At 40.5% G+C, this 14,551-nt stretch overlaps 2 protein-coding genes across 2 annotated transcripts in view; one reads left to right on the top strand and one right to left on the bottom strand.

Annotated features, from left to right (window-relative positions):
* The window catches only part of niban2a (niban apoptosis regulator 2a), a 27,888-nt gene extending 20,012 nt beyond the window's left edge, over nucleotides 1-7,876 (top strand). Inside the window, exons 8-14 of the mRNA XM_029515465.1 lie at nucleotides 42-204; nucleotides 1,740-1,927; nucleotides 3,291-3,446; nucleotides 3,674-3,787; nucleotides 3,944-4,051; nucleotides 4,531-4,642; nucleotides 4,762-7,876. Of these exons, the coding sequence (XP_029371325.1) occupies nucleotides 42-204; nucleotides 1,740-1,927; nucleotides 3,291-3,446; nucleotides 3,674-3,787; nucleotides 3,944-4,051; nucleotides 4,531-4,642; nucleotides 4,762-5,660 (1,740 nt within the window). The 3' untranslated portion in view covers nucleotides 5,661-7,876. The remainder of the gene's footprint in view (nucleotides 1-41; nucleotides 205-1,739; nucleotides 1,928-3,290; nucleotides 3,447-3,673; nucleotides 3,788-3,943; nucleotides 4,052-4,530; nucleotides 4,643-4,761) is intronic.
* slc31a2 (solute carrier family 31 member 2) lies at nucleotides 7,845-14,551 on the bottom strand. Its single transcript, XM_029515473.1, has 5 exons — nucleotides 14,169-14,551; nucleotides 11,352-11,418; nucleotides 9,516-9,744; nucleotides 8,850-9,017; nucleotides 7,845-8,683 (listed from the first exon to the last, which is right to left on the bottom strand). Exons 1-4 carry the CDS (start codon nucleotides 14,175-14,177, stop codon nucleotides 8,852-8,854), a joined length of 471 nt encoding a protein of 156 aa, XP_029371333.1. The 5' UTR covers nucleotides 14,178-14,551; the 3' UTR covers nucleotides 7,845-8,683; nucleotides 8,850-8,851.

Here is a 14,551-nt window from a genome sequence, read left to right as displayed (position 1 = left end):
GAAACAAACAAGTCTAAATCATGAATGACTCTCTGCTCCAGATCTCTGATGCTGTGTACAGGCAGGTGTTGTCTCAAACCACCACTCACTATGAAGCCACAGTGGAAGTCTGCGAGTCCCACAGGGCTCAACTGGACGCCAGACTGCGAACCGACATGGACCAGATCATCACATCTAAAGAGCATGTCAGTGGCAAGATACGAGGTGAGATCTGCATGGAGAGGTCTGGAGACACAGTCAGAATGAGTTAAGTAACTCTGCTGGAAGGAGCAGCGGTTACTTAACTGCTGCGCTTGTCAAGTGACAGTCATCACCACCCTCTGCTGACGAGAAGCCACATTCAGTGGCCAAGAAAACTGACCAATGGCCGATTTAATAACCATATACATCAACATCTAAACATTTGCCTGGTTGTTAGCAGTCATGTGGATGCTAAGCAGCTGATGTTGGTCACCAAATGCAAGTTGGCTTTCATTGGTCTGCATGAACCGTTCATTGTTGACACATTAAAGCTGAATTCACTTTTTGACCTTATAAAGTTTATAGCAAGTCAACAGTAAAACTCGTCATTAGGCCATAAACAGGGCACTTGAGTGACATGTACTGTATTTATTCCAGTATTTTGTTTATCTTTTTCCTTTTCCCTATTCGGGACCACCACAGCAACTTGGCTGTGTGACTTGCATTGTTGATTTGGCTACAGTTTTTTTGCCAGATGCCCTGCTTGTTGCAACCCGTCCCATTCCTCCGGCCTACCACTGACTTTCCTTGTGATATCTAAAATATCTAAATATCTAAAAGTGATATCTAATGTACGATGGGTGTTAATTCCCATCCTACTTTTTATATATATTTCTATATATCTCTATATATAGAGAGTATATACAGTGTTTAATGTTATGTGGCATGTTTTAATCTGCTTGTAAGTCTTAACTATCTTTGGTTTCTCTGGCTCAGGGATTACAAGCTGAGCAAAGCAATCATACTGGCCAAATTTCCAATGAGTTTGTTTGGATATTTGGAGTATGTGGGCTGCTCTACATACACGCCCCTCCATATCTGATATTTTCAACCTCTTTTATTCATCTCTGCACACTCCACAGCGTTTCCTTTGTATTTAAGTCTGATGTTTCTCTGCTTTCTTCTGTCTGTCTTACTCAGACTGCTTGATTAGCTCTCTTCTACAACAGCAGAGCATCCAAACTCTGAGCGGTGAACCTGTCAATTCAGCCTGTCCTATTGAAAAGTTAACTTGGCACAGGCTGCTCATTTGTTTTTTATGTGGACTGCTTTCTATTGAGCTGAAGTGGTAGAACTGCATTCCATCACTTGCAGTATATAGTCTGTGACTTTATCCCACAGGTAGGCCTCAAACGTGCACGTCAGCTGTACATCATGACAGTTTGCCTTTGCATGAGAGCATGCAGTGTTCTGAGAAGCTGAATTCATGCTGACAATTTGAGCTTCTTTGGTTTCTTTTGGCACAGACATTACATGTGTAACTACTGGGTGTCCCTCCCTGAAAATAACACAATGGTGTTTACTTCATTGTTATTGCAGACATACCAACTATTTAGGCCTGGTATTAAACAATACACTGCACTTTGTGATCATTTTTGGCTTTTCAAAAGAAAACATGCCTTCATTTTGCTTCACGTCTTCATCTGTTGCTTATTTACAAGTAACTAACCACCAATATAATTTTCTTCCACCCCCTGTGAATGGGTGCTGATGTGCAGCTCTGGTGTTACCTAAGGCAGAACAGCTTCTACGGACCAACATCCAGCCATACATCAGCTCCATCCTGGAGGCCCTGATGGAGCCCACCAGCAGAGGATTCTCTGAGGTCAGGGAAGTCTTCTTCAAAGAGGTGGTGGAAATCAGCAAGAGCTCGTTCAATGGAGGAGGCAAGATAAAAATGGGAGATGTGAGTGACACAACTCTTCATTTCTGTGTTTCAATGAGTGCTTGTTTCTACTTCAGAGCGAACATCTCCACTAACACAAGTCTACATTGGCTGTTTGATGACTAAGTCAGCATAGAGGATGCACAGGGTGAGAATTCTTATTGGCCATGAGTAGCCCCAAAGTGTTTTTGGCCACCAGGCAGAAGAAGAATCCAACAAAAAGCTGACATATACTGGCCTGATTTATTCATTGCCTGAATGAACTACGGGAACAAAACCGCTGCTGATAGAAATAAGTTTAATAGTGAGGAGACTTAAATACGGTGTATGTTCTTCTCTAAATCCCTCAATGGATTTTAGCAGCAACAAAGATTCAGCTGAGAGCTAATGCTATTTGAAAGTTTTCCTATGGCTACAAAGTCATAGAAACGCTGCAATCTCACTGTCAACATTTGTTCCTCTACTGCCTCCAGTGGTGGAAAGTTTTCCAAGTGCTTCCATTTCATTTATTTTTACTTTTTCCAACTGATGTGAGCACTCTAGCCAGCTAGCCCCGTCGTTTCCCGATAGAGTCGCTGCAGCGTCGCTCAGGGTGCATGTTGTTACTTAGCATAACAGTTATACTTAGATAAGAAATCTAAATGGCTACACTGACACCACAGAGTTGTTGATCAAAAACCACACGTGTGAGTATTTCTATTTGTCAAAAAAGTCGCTTTGAAGTTTGCCTGTAGTTGAGAAGATGTCTCTATGTGTGTTGCAATCATAAACAAAAGGACATTGGTGGAGTATATTTCAACAATAGTAATAATTCTAGAGGTATGCCTCACTTGTAGGTATGTAATAGATGCATGGTACATCATTTAACAGCTGTCAGTGAAAATCCCCCTCATTACTCCTTATTATGCTCTACATTATGAAACTGAAGGCCCTTCCCCTTTTGGCAACAGGCCCACATAACACAGTCATCTGTCTGAGTTGGTATATTTTTAAAGACTGTAGCTGTAATTAGAATGGCACTCAGTGGATTCTATCTCCACAAAATGTTTAAAAAGGCCCTATATCACACGCTGACTCTGTGATAAAAACATTCCTAGATCTGACCCCATAGGTAGAGATCCCGCCCCCTCCATCCCTCCACCAGTCTAAACCAGCTGAAAACGCTGCTGTTAATTTCTGCTCTGACTGAAACAGGAAATCCATTTTGCTGTCACCGAAAAAAGCCTTTTCCACTCTCATGTGAACCATCACCTCGTGCTTTTCTCACTAAAAAGCTGCCTTGCAACTTTAGAGGATCAGCTGGTCCTGTTTTTAATATTTTGGTTTACAAGTTGCTCATACCACTTTGATCACCACGGCCCTCCTCCGTCTTTGTTCCCCTCAGCTCATGGAGAGACTTTCCATGCTCGCCTTCCACCCCGTAAAGATGCAGAGCTGCTACGAGAAGGTGGAGCAGCTCAATCTTGAGGGGCTGCAGCAGAGATTTGACGTCTCCAGTCCGTCAGTGTTCATCAGCAGAGCTCAAATCCTCATGAGAGAGGTGAGGTGTCGGCTCCTTCATCTGGTCTAACAGACAGAATCAACATGTACCAAGCATCAGCATGACAGCATGTCAGAAAAGGCTCCCTCAGCCTCAGCATGGGAGAACAGCAGGAACTGGTCCAGGCTGTGGCCAAGTCTCTACCCCCTCCTGCTGGACAGATAGAATATGACAAACCTGGAGCTTTGAGGAGGTGCCTCTGTGTAACATATAGTGTTTTTTAACAGCAAATGGACAATGCAGTGTACACATTTGAGCAGCTGCTCCAGCAGTCCTTGGAAGCCCAGAGAGACGATGACATGTGCAAGACCATGCAGAGATGCCAGGACAGAGTTCTAAAGGTAAAACAAGGACGGCAAGGTCAAATAAAAAACGTTTTCACTCTTCACTAGAGTTACAGCTCCAGAAGGAAACCTGTGTTTCAGCAGAGGCAAAGTAAAATGAGATGTGAGTATATGGTGAATATATTTTCAGCATTTCTGGTCTTTCCCTGACAGAAATATGACTATGACAGCAGCACTGTGCGCAAGAAGTTCTTCAGAGAGGCCCTGCTGCAGATCATCATCCCGTACATGCTCCAGCAGCTCTCACCATCCTGCTCACCTGTGAGTAACATCTAATAAAGACTCATAATTATTTTCAATCAACTCTTAACAAGCACGATATCACTCTCAGGCTCATCTATGTGATGCCACTTTAGCAGCAGAAACATTTGGACTTGTTTAAGTGTTGGTGTCTTTAAATGCTGTTAGCTGAAACACCCAATCAGTAAAACCTCACGCAATTTATGAAACGCGGTGTGGCTCGACTTTAAACCAGGAAAAACTGTTGATTTAGCAAGAAAAATATACACATACAGTACTTAAAAGGTGATATTAGTATGAGTATCATGCTTCATTCGTTAAAATCTAAGTAAAATGGACATTAATGTTTGTGAACCCTTGAGTTATCTTGCGTCTCTATACACAGAGACAGTGAATGATAAAACCTGTGAAGTGGTGACGATACCGCTAACTGCAGGGATCGTAAGCATTAATTGCATTAATTTGCTATAACCAAGTAAGTAAGTCCCCTCCCTCCCCAGGAGCTGCCTCGCTTCAAAGAGCTGATATTTGAGGACTTCTCCCGTTTCCTGCTTGTGGAAAACATCTTCGAGGAAGTGGTGCTGCAGTCTGTCACCAAGGACATCATGATGGGTGAGGGCCAAAAAAAATAAAATTGAGAAATTGCTGTTGCCATGGCAGCAATAGTAGTTTTATTAGAGTACATTATCTAAGCTGTTTGCTGATGAAGTGTTATTTCTTCCTGTGTCCAGCTGTGAAGGAGGCAGCTGTTCAGAGGAGACACAATCTCTACAGGGACAGCATTGTTCTCACAAACAGTGACCCCAACCTGCATCTGCTTGGAGAAACCCCGCCGGTGGACTGGGCCACCAAATTTGGGGATGATGGGCCGGAGAGCTCTATCGGTGGTGGTACAGAAGGAGGGAGTTCTTCAAGAAGACGCAGGCAAGTAGTGTCCATGATCCAGCTGGATGGGGTCCCCTTGGCCTACGAGTCCTGTCTGGAAGTTCCAGGGGTGGAACTGATCCCTGAGGAGGATGTAGAGGTGGTACAAATGGAGGATGAAGGGGCAGATGGAGAAAACCTGGGTGATCTGCAGATTCCCAAGTCTCCTGACAGTGTGAATGAAATCAGGGACCTAATTAATCCAAAGCTAGAGGTAACGCTGCCAGTGTCGGAGGAAAATCAGAGTAGCATGACCAACGGGACAGAGCCCACCACTGGCTTAATCAACATGGAGGACGGGCTGCAGGAGGAGGTGTCGCATGTCACTACCATGGTGGAGGAAGTCCCCAGGAAATCTCCACGGGACAAGATATCACCGCAGACTATCCTCCAGGAGCTGGTAGGAAGCAAGAAGCAGGAAGTTCCTAAGGCACTTCAGGAGGAAGTAGCCGTCAAGAACGCCATGGAGAAGACAAAGACAGCCGTACAGGAAGATGACATTGGACTGCATGCGGAAGTCTCTACGGCAGATTCTCAGCTGTCGACATCGCCACCACTGGCTACAGAATCCAGCTCACATGATGACAACAGTCACCAGTCACCGACTGAGAGGTTGGGGGAAGGTGTTCCTCTGCCAATCACTAATGGCCTGAACGGAGAGGACAAAATCATTGAACCAGTAGAAATGGAGAGGATTTTAGCGTAGAAAAGACGATGCAGATGACTATGAAACTGAAAGAAAGTGTCAGTGAGTGCGATGGGACAGATGTGGAGTGCATTCAGTTTTTAAAAAGTTTAAGGTGTTGCTTTGTCTTTATTGTGGGGATATTGCACACCAACCAAAACCAGCTCCTTTTTCTAACCACAATGTTTTTCAAGATATTTCTCTAATTTCTGGTGAACGCCTCATCTCTATGCAGTTTAGTGAATCTCAATGCTAGTTTATATTCATACTTTCTATATGACACTGAATTCCGCATATCTGATTTATATCAGTAAGGCTCATTGATCAACAGGCTGAGGGTAATAGATTTTAAATTGATAATCCACATTTTTTCATTTAACAAAATGAGGAAAAACACATGTTTTCAAATGATGCTAAATGTTTGTTAGCATCACTAATGTTCATAAACACAACAGTAGCTTATTTGTAATACTCGACCTAGGCAGCAGGGGGTGCTGCAATCAATCTGTCGACACTTAATCTACTTTTGTAAGGATTTGTGTGTTTATTTCACGACCAATAATATCTATTTTTGTAAAAGAAATTTAATCTAATGTGTTAACTTTGCAAGTATTTTTTAGCAAATGGCCTTTAAGTTTCAAGACCTTTCAGTACGACTTGTCAGGGAATTGTCATTACTTCAGTGATTTTTATTTTATTTTTATTTTTTTTTAACATCTGTTGGGTAAAATAACCAGATTACTCTGTTTCGTGGCTTTGCCTGTGGCTGTAAATGACCAAGATACCATATTTAATGGTTCTTTAACTGAACATGTAATCAGAGGAAGCCTTCTATGCAATTATGAGGGATTCTTAATGTTGGCTTTGAACTCAGGTAGATTGAGTCACACAAGCCAGTCAGTCCTTTTCTATTCAAAGTGAGTTTTGTATCATTCCATTTTCTTGGTCATATCAGCAGCTCACTCAGTAACAAAAATCATATATTCATTGCTTTATTTGTATCAAGCTGTGCACACTGTTAGTTTAATGTGTCAGGGATAAGAGTTTAATGTCCTGTATCAGTGACTGTATCACTGATATTTATGCTTGTGAAAGACTTTGTGTAGGGATGACACTGATGATACTTATTCTTCCTTAAACAAAAAACTAAGTGTAGATATTCAACTTAAATTCCTCAGTCTTCTACCATTCATGCTTTATTTTAAGGGTGTTCCATTTACTAATTATTTTTGCAGGAAGTTTCCCAAAACCAACTATTAAATATTAAATAGTATTTACTAAACATTAGACATGAGATGAATGTTATCTTTAGCAGGACAATGTGTCATTTTGCATTATGTTCAGCTGACCAGTTTACACTAGCAGCCAGGGTTGTGGGGCAGCTAGAGCCAATCCCAAACAACAGCAGGGGAAGTTGGAGTTCACCCTGTACAGGCCACCAGTCTATTACACAGCCGACATATACAGACAACCATACATACTTTGTTTGTTTACCCTTACAGTAACTTCAAATTCACTAAGAGGGGGTATAGCAGCTTTGCATTCATGTACACCGGCAAAGTCTGAAACTAGATCCTTTTTTATAATCTGTATGAAAAATTAACACCTCAAGCATGGACTCAGATAAAAAGAAAGACTAACTATCTACTAAGAAAAAAACGAAAATACAGGGAAAAAGTAATGAGAGAAGAAGGAAGAATCGCCCTCAACGAAAGGACAGATGTGATGCTGCTGTATGTACGGAGCACACAGAGGTACCCAGACGATAAAATGGAAATTTTAAGTAAAGAAAGCATAATCATAATTTAATGAGTCAGTTTTTAGCCATAGTTGGTAGCAAATGACACAGACCCTTCCTGGAAATGTCCTATGAATTCCAGTGTTTGTATAGAAAACTGTAGGAGCTGCTCCATTACATACTGACAGGGTAGGGGAATTATATTCACTTGTGTACTAATGCTAAATGTACAGAAGAGAGTTGTGAGTCTTCCTTGTATCTTAAATGTTGTGAGTTAATGTCCTATAGTGAAATCACATATTTCCACTGCTTCTGAGGCACATTTTGAGTTTGCTGCCTTTGCTTCCAAAAAACCATTGACAGTCCCCTCCTGTTTATTTATTATATAACCAATCTGTGTGGTGTGTAAACATGCAGGTGTCAATATCTTGCCCTTTGTCTTAAATATTACATATGGACGAATAAAATAATTTCATCAATTTTATTCTTTATTTTTTTTCAATCATGACCTTAAATTTTCCTTCAGAAAACTATCTCTCAGAAAAATTCTATAGTAGACATTTTTCTATTGTCAGGATCAGGTACAAAAATGTTTTCCATCAATTCCCTTAAAATAGAAGAGGAGCATGTTTCAATAGAAAACATCAGTAATTGTCAGTTACAAGGCACTTTTTTGTAGACATGGGTCTTTTGGATTTCCAAAGAACCACATGATCTGCTTTCACTGTCCAGACATAAATGAGAGGCCAGTTAACTAAGATGACGCATAAGTGGCTTACTAACTTAGAAAATCATTTAGTTCCTCAAACAGATGAATCAGTCTTATGACACGAGACTGTTTCCAGTACCAGTTTGCTTTTAGAAACAAAAAGAGTTCAGTAGTCAATTGTTTAAAAATGTTGTATGTTTGACTCAAAAAAATGCTAAAGCTTAAGTCTTCATGAAGAAATTTTCTTTTAACTGATGACAAACCTCTGATATTGCTGAATCATCTTTAGTGTTAGAAGATATACATTTATTTTAGTAACACACAGAAGAATGGAAGTATCATATGCTATGGATGAAATCCACTTCCAATGCATGCTTTTCGCTTACAGGATTCTTTGAATCCTTGTAAACCATATTATTGCAAATTATCAAAACCATTAGTGTGTTTTCATTTGCAATGTTAAGTCTTTGTTTCAATGTTAGGGAAGGGAAAAAAAAAATAATCACAAAATTAACCATTAGTTTCTGCTTCATTTTATGCAGAACTTAGTGTTATGCAGCTCATTCTTCTGCAGTCATAGGATTCCCCTCTGATTCCCTGTGTCAAAAAAATAAATAAATAAAAATCACTAGCACTGTGGCTAGAGTAACAAAACAACATGCATACAGTAGTTTCACATTTAGTAACCAAAGTAAGGCTCTTTCAACTGGATGGGAAAAAAAACAAGACTTCCTCTTTCTTTTAGTATCTAAATGGTCCATACCATTACACCTGGCCCAGGAGAGGAAATGAGATTAAATAGCCCAGAGCAGAACCCACAATGATCCCGAGGAAAATCCATGTGTTGTAGGACATGACACACAGCATCAGCATGTAGCCGAGAGATACCTGCAGCATGTGGAGGACTGTCTGGATACAGTGCAGCAACCAGCTGAGGAGGAAGAAGGAAGAGAAGAACACATGAGCACAGATCTATGTGATTAGTCTGATACGGGTACAACAGTTTGTCAGTGAAGGAGTCAGGCCATATTGTTTGAGTTATCAACCAATTTGACAGAATAACTGACACTTAACAGAGAGGCAGGTCTATAGTCACTCTAAGAAATGAGCTGTGACACACTGAGTAACAGACACTGCATCAGGAGGAAAAAAAAACAACACATGCACAGCTACAGGAAGCAATGGAATTAATATAAGAGGTCACAATGGTACAACTTCACCCAAATGTCAAAACTCTAAAACTCTGCAGGAGAAATCACTGAACTGTGTTAAATATCTTCAAAACTGACCAAGACAGCATTAAAAACAGAACATATCAGGATTTCTGACCTCTTCCCTGCACTTATTGTTATTTGGTTCTCTGCTTCCCACATGCGTTTAATTTCTTAACCTAAATATATTTGAAGCTCATATATTCAAGGTCTCTTACCTATTCCTGGTGTTTGGAACTGAAGGGTGCAGCTCCATGGGGGTCAGCGAGGATTCAGAGGGGCTGCTCTCCAGTATGTCGTCGCTGTCGCTGTGGGAAGTGGGAGGCCCAGCGTTTGGACAGTGAGGCGAGGTCCATCTAGAGCTACATCCCAGCCACACCCTCCACACTTTCAACAACTCATAGAAAACTGTCAGCAAGAAGACCACGAACACTGACACCACCATCCCTGGAGGCACAAACACAACACCACTAAACTTGCACAGTGAACTCTGTCCAGAGCTCACACTTAAAGCCTCAGGGGTTCAGTTCAACCTTTTTTTTTTTTAAGTACATAACATAACATAAACTTACATCCATCTATATCAGTGCTTCTCAAAGTGTGGGGCACGACCCACTGGTAGGGAACGGAGACATGACAGGTAGGACACGACAAACAGGAGGAAATTTTCAATTTCATGCCTATCTTACTGTAAATGCTTAACTTTATTGACAATAAAGATAATTCACTCTAAACAAAACACCCACACACAAACAAAGAAATAATTAATGGATAAAATGATTAATGAGCGTTAGGAGACGGGGAGAAAAATGTAACCTGGAACTTAAGCGCAAAAACAATGATTGACTTCGGGATGATAATTGCAGCTGGCCAATATTTGCAGCGGGACAACAAGGTAGCAGGTAGCTGTGAGCAACATGGATAAATTTGTGACGCGAACCACAAAAGAGCCAGCACCATTACACACACAGACAGACACACACAAGACAGACTTGCCTCTCTGAAAACGAAATACAGATCTCAGCTCAACATTGAGCATGACTTGAGAGTGGCAGTTTCATGCCTGCAACCCCGTTTTGAGAGGATGTGGATGATATACTTGGTGTTAGTAAGTTCAATAAAATAAAATTATTAATTTGTGTAATTGTGTAATTTGTCAAGATTTTTGTTGGGGCGACAGGGTCAAGTGGGGCTTGAAAATCCCCACTTGTTCAAAGTGGGGAATGACCAAAAACGTTTGAGAACCACTGACCTATATAAATATAGCCTCTCTCACTTACACTTGTTTATGCACTAAATGTAGTGATAGAGCCAACTGCAAGTTATCTTAGCGCAAACACTGGTATCAGGAGGATATAGCCAGTCTGGCTCTGTTAAAATGTGACATTTAACTCCTAGCATCTTGAAGGGTTATGTCTCACAAATCAGGTGTGGGCAGCTTGGATTCATAGCCAGATAAAAGTGACAAAACAAAATGTTGCAAATACCAGCAAGTTGGGACCTCTACTAGTCAGACTAGTTTGCCTAACCTCAGCTAATATGAATGTGGATGGGGCACACTGAGGAAAAGCTTGTTCTGATTACACAAACTGAACAAACTCTGTACAAAAGTCATGAAGTCATCAAGGCATAAAGAAAGTGGATTCTTATGGAAAAAAATGTTTAAATATACGTTATCCTGTTCATAATATAGTTTATTACAACTCCTTAACAATGCATAGTAATTTATTGAATCTTTTTTTTTAATCATCATCAACAATATTTTTTTATATTTCTTACAAAATGTAAGACTGAACTGAGAAAATGGCTCACCTTTAGAATCAATTGTGATTGTTGTGAATCTAAGCTTTCCACAACCAGCTCTCAGGTCTACAGAGACCTGAGATTACACTTTAAGGTCATAGATATACTTGTTTGACCATGCTATGATGGTATATACACTTCACCAAGTCGCTGAGGAATATAAATGCTGGCATAACACTGTATGAACTATCCAACTGGGCTGGTTCCCACAACTGGGACAGATCCTTTTGAAGTGAAGGTATGTTGTTCACCTGCAGGGCCATGAACGTTCCAGAAGTCAAACAGCAGCGTCACGCTACTCGACACCCCAAAGGTCATCTATAGAAAGATGAAAAAATGATTAAAACTTCCAAAGAGCAGGGTGCTGTTTGCTGGGTTATAGTCAAAGCACCGTTTTATTCTTGAAAAACGTAACTGATGTATGATCAGGTTTTCAAACACGCTCACCTCAGTCCTCTTTCCTGACATCAATTATCGAAGCTCTCATTTCATCTCAGTTTGTGTATATTAAGAAGTACACTAAACATAAAGGTTTCCTTTTCCAAATAAAAATCAGGGAAACTAAATAAGTAGACTTTAACCAGGAGGTCAGCACAGTGGGGAAGTAAAGTTTCAGCACTTCCTGCTGCCCTGAGGAACTCCTCTGTTCAACATTTTTTATTTCCTTCTGTCCAGAAATGTATTTGGACTGTTCAAAAACAAACATCCATTCAGCCGACCCTGTTCTACGATTACAGGAAGCTTTGTCCCATAAAAGCACCCTCTGTTTTGCTTTCCTGCTGAAAATATGCGACTGACACAGGAATGTAGTCTGTGCGTGTGTGTCTCAACTGTCCAGTCCTTGCCAAACTCTCACCACCTCAACCCAGAAAAGCCACCAGCTGTGCATACATGACTGCCTCTCCCCAACTGTACAATGGTGCAGGTCTACTTGATTCTGTCGCAGTCACAGCTTTGAACAGCTGGTCTGCCAGAAGACAACACTGTTCTGGGAACAAATGAGCACCAGCACTTCTCCCACTCTACATTGTCACAGGTCTAAACCATAATATGTCAGTACATACATGTTTTTTGGCCCAGCCATGTGAAACACAAAAAAAAAAAAATCAGTACACACATTGTGAGACATATTTTTGATTCACGGGGTTCATGTACTGCTCTTGTAACCAGGATATCAATTTTAAAATGATGATTTTTGCAAACTACTTAATTTTCAACAACTAAAAATAAAGTAAAAGAATAATTCCAACATGGCTTAGATTTTCTAAAGCAATGAAACACTGACATTGCACTGGTAATGTCAATTGCTTATCTAAACAATGCCATCACAACACTGACAGAAACAATCAGATGATAACCAAACTGTAAACAAGCAGATTACTCAGATTAAGTTGAAGGTAAAACTTGAAGCAGGCACAACTGGTTCCCCGAAACACATCATGGTCATCATCTCAAATGTACAACACTAATTACATGAGGTCAACTATGACCTGTACACAGTGGTGAGTTGAAAATGATCCATGTGGGTTTTTATTTTCATGCTCACATCAGTTTTTTTCTTCAAAGACCTATCTTTAATTTGCTGATGTCTTTCCTGTTAGACATAATGACGTCACCATGCTTCTTAATCATAATTAAACTTGTTAGTGAAGTGTTGTTATTTTTAGTAGAAATAACAACCACACCTAGTGAAATAACATCCATGTTTGTGAAACTCTTAAGTGGCTATTCAGTAAAAAAAAAGTGAGCACTGAAAGAGGAAGAATTTGTTTTCTGCTAAGTAGTGACCCAGATTAACTTCATGCTTAATGTAACTTTAAACTCTCTTATTTTTAATAACACCTTAAAACTTCAGTAGTGTAGTATCTTGTGATTAGTTGTGATCTTTACTTCAAACCTTTTCCCCCTCTTTTTCCCTTTTGGCTTTTCCCTATTTTCCTCCAGATGCCCTTTCTGTTGCAACTCATTGATCCAAGTTTGGGACCAGCACAAGCCTACCACTGGTTTGCCTTGTGGCTTGGGCTTGAACCCAGGCTATCTGCATGCAAACCATGCACTCTACTACTTAACTACATCCCCAGGCAAGTAAATATCAGAGTATCAATGAATAATTCAAATGTAACTTAAGGAGATGAAAGGAGGAAAAAGAAGATGCTTTCTTTTTATTCTTTTCTCAAACAAGCGGCTTTGTGATTGACATGATAATGAAGTACAAAATTCAAGCACCAAGTGTTTAAACAGTGCAGAAATACAATGACAGTGATATGGAAGCAGGTGGTACTTGAAGCAACTAGAAGTGATCCCACAGAAAGTCAAATATATGGCAAGTCAACAGACTGTTTATCATTGTGAGCTTATATTTTAAAAGTGCTGAAGAAACTCAGGTGTTTGATTGCCCAGAGTTTACTGTTTTTACAGAAAATCCTTTCACAAGGATCAAGAATTTATTTTCTTTTTTTTTTTTTTTAAACAGTCCTGTAGTTCACATTTCTCTCATTATGTGACATTCAATAGAGGCAGTAGCCTTTTCAAAACACATTTTGAAATATAGTCCAGCTTTGATTTCATTACAATTAAATTGATAAAACGACAACAAACCGTTATTTTATTGGCATTATGGTGAAAACATAAACACAAGTGATGAAGATTATAGTTGTGCATCCAGTTTGTTCATGTTCATCAAAACTTTTTGACTGCAAAGTAAAACTACAATGGCGTTCAATGTAGAGGTGGGCGGTAACTCAACGTTTCTCTATCTTGATTCTCAGTACAATAATACAATAATAATCAAACATAAAATGTGAACTCTTCCTGCAGTTAATCGGCCAATACAAACTGGATGAGCCACTGAGGAGTTACAGTGATAGTTAACCACAGTGCAACCCGAGTCTAAAGATTTCATCGATCTTTTCAGACTGTGAAAGGAGACTTTATCGTTTCCTTCTCCACCATCTGGGTCAGATCGCCAGCTGTCACCTTCTCATCACACACAACGTGTTGAGCTGACACACACACACACACACGCACACCAGCTGAGTGCACAACATGGTTAAAAAGCTCCCACCTACCCGCATCATGATGAAGTCGGAGGGGATACCACCACCACAGGTTCGGTCACTGCCTCCAGGAGTCCATACGAAACAGTTGTCCCGCAAAACCCCGCACGATAACGACTACTCTCTACCTCGTGACTCCGAGCAATAAACCAGTGGCTGACGGTTAGTGGAGTCTTCCTCCTGCCGGACACAAAGTCCCAGTCCGGGAGAGGAACAATGTCCGACAGAAACAGGGCTTTTAGCTCATAACGTCGTGACACGGACGCGCGAATTTCACCGCAGCCGCCGACCAGGTGGAGTAAAACTGACGAAATATTTGCATCTGATCCTAAACTTAAGTTATCTCTTGATTTGGAAAGCAGCCAGCGGCCATTTCTTCAAAGGGTACTGCGCGA

This window comes from Echeneis naucrates, chromosome 12 (assembly GCF_900963305.1).
Source record: "Echeneis naucrates chromosome 12, fEcheNa1.1, whole genome shotgun sequence".
NCBI lineage: Eukaryota > Metazoa > Chordata > Actinopteri > Carangiformes > Echeneidae > Echeneis > Echeneis naucrates.
Note: the sequence above shows the minus strand (reverse complement) of the source record. Positions and strands in the feature narration are given on the sequence as shown.

Bases quoted from the DNA above. Each gene is read 5' to 3' on its own strand.
- slc31a2 (XM_029515473.1), bottom strand. The intron at 9,745-11,351 runs GTGAACAACATA...TTGTGCCTCCAG, and splicing joins GAACGTTCATGGCCCTGCAG to GGATGGTGGTGTCAGTGTTC. The intron at 9,018-9,515 runs GTAAGAGACCTT...CTTCCTCCTCAG, and splicing joins GTTCCAAACACCAGGAATAG to CTGGTTGCTGCACTGTATCC.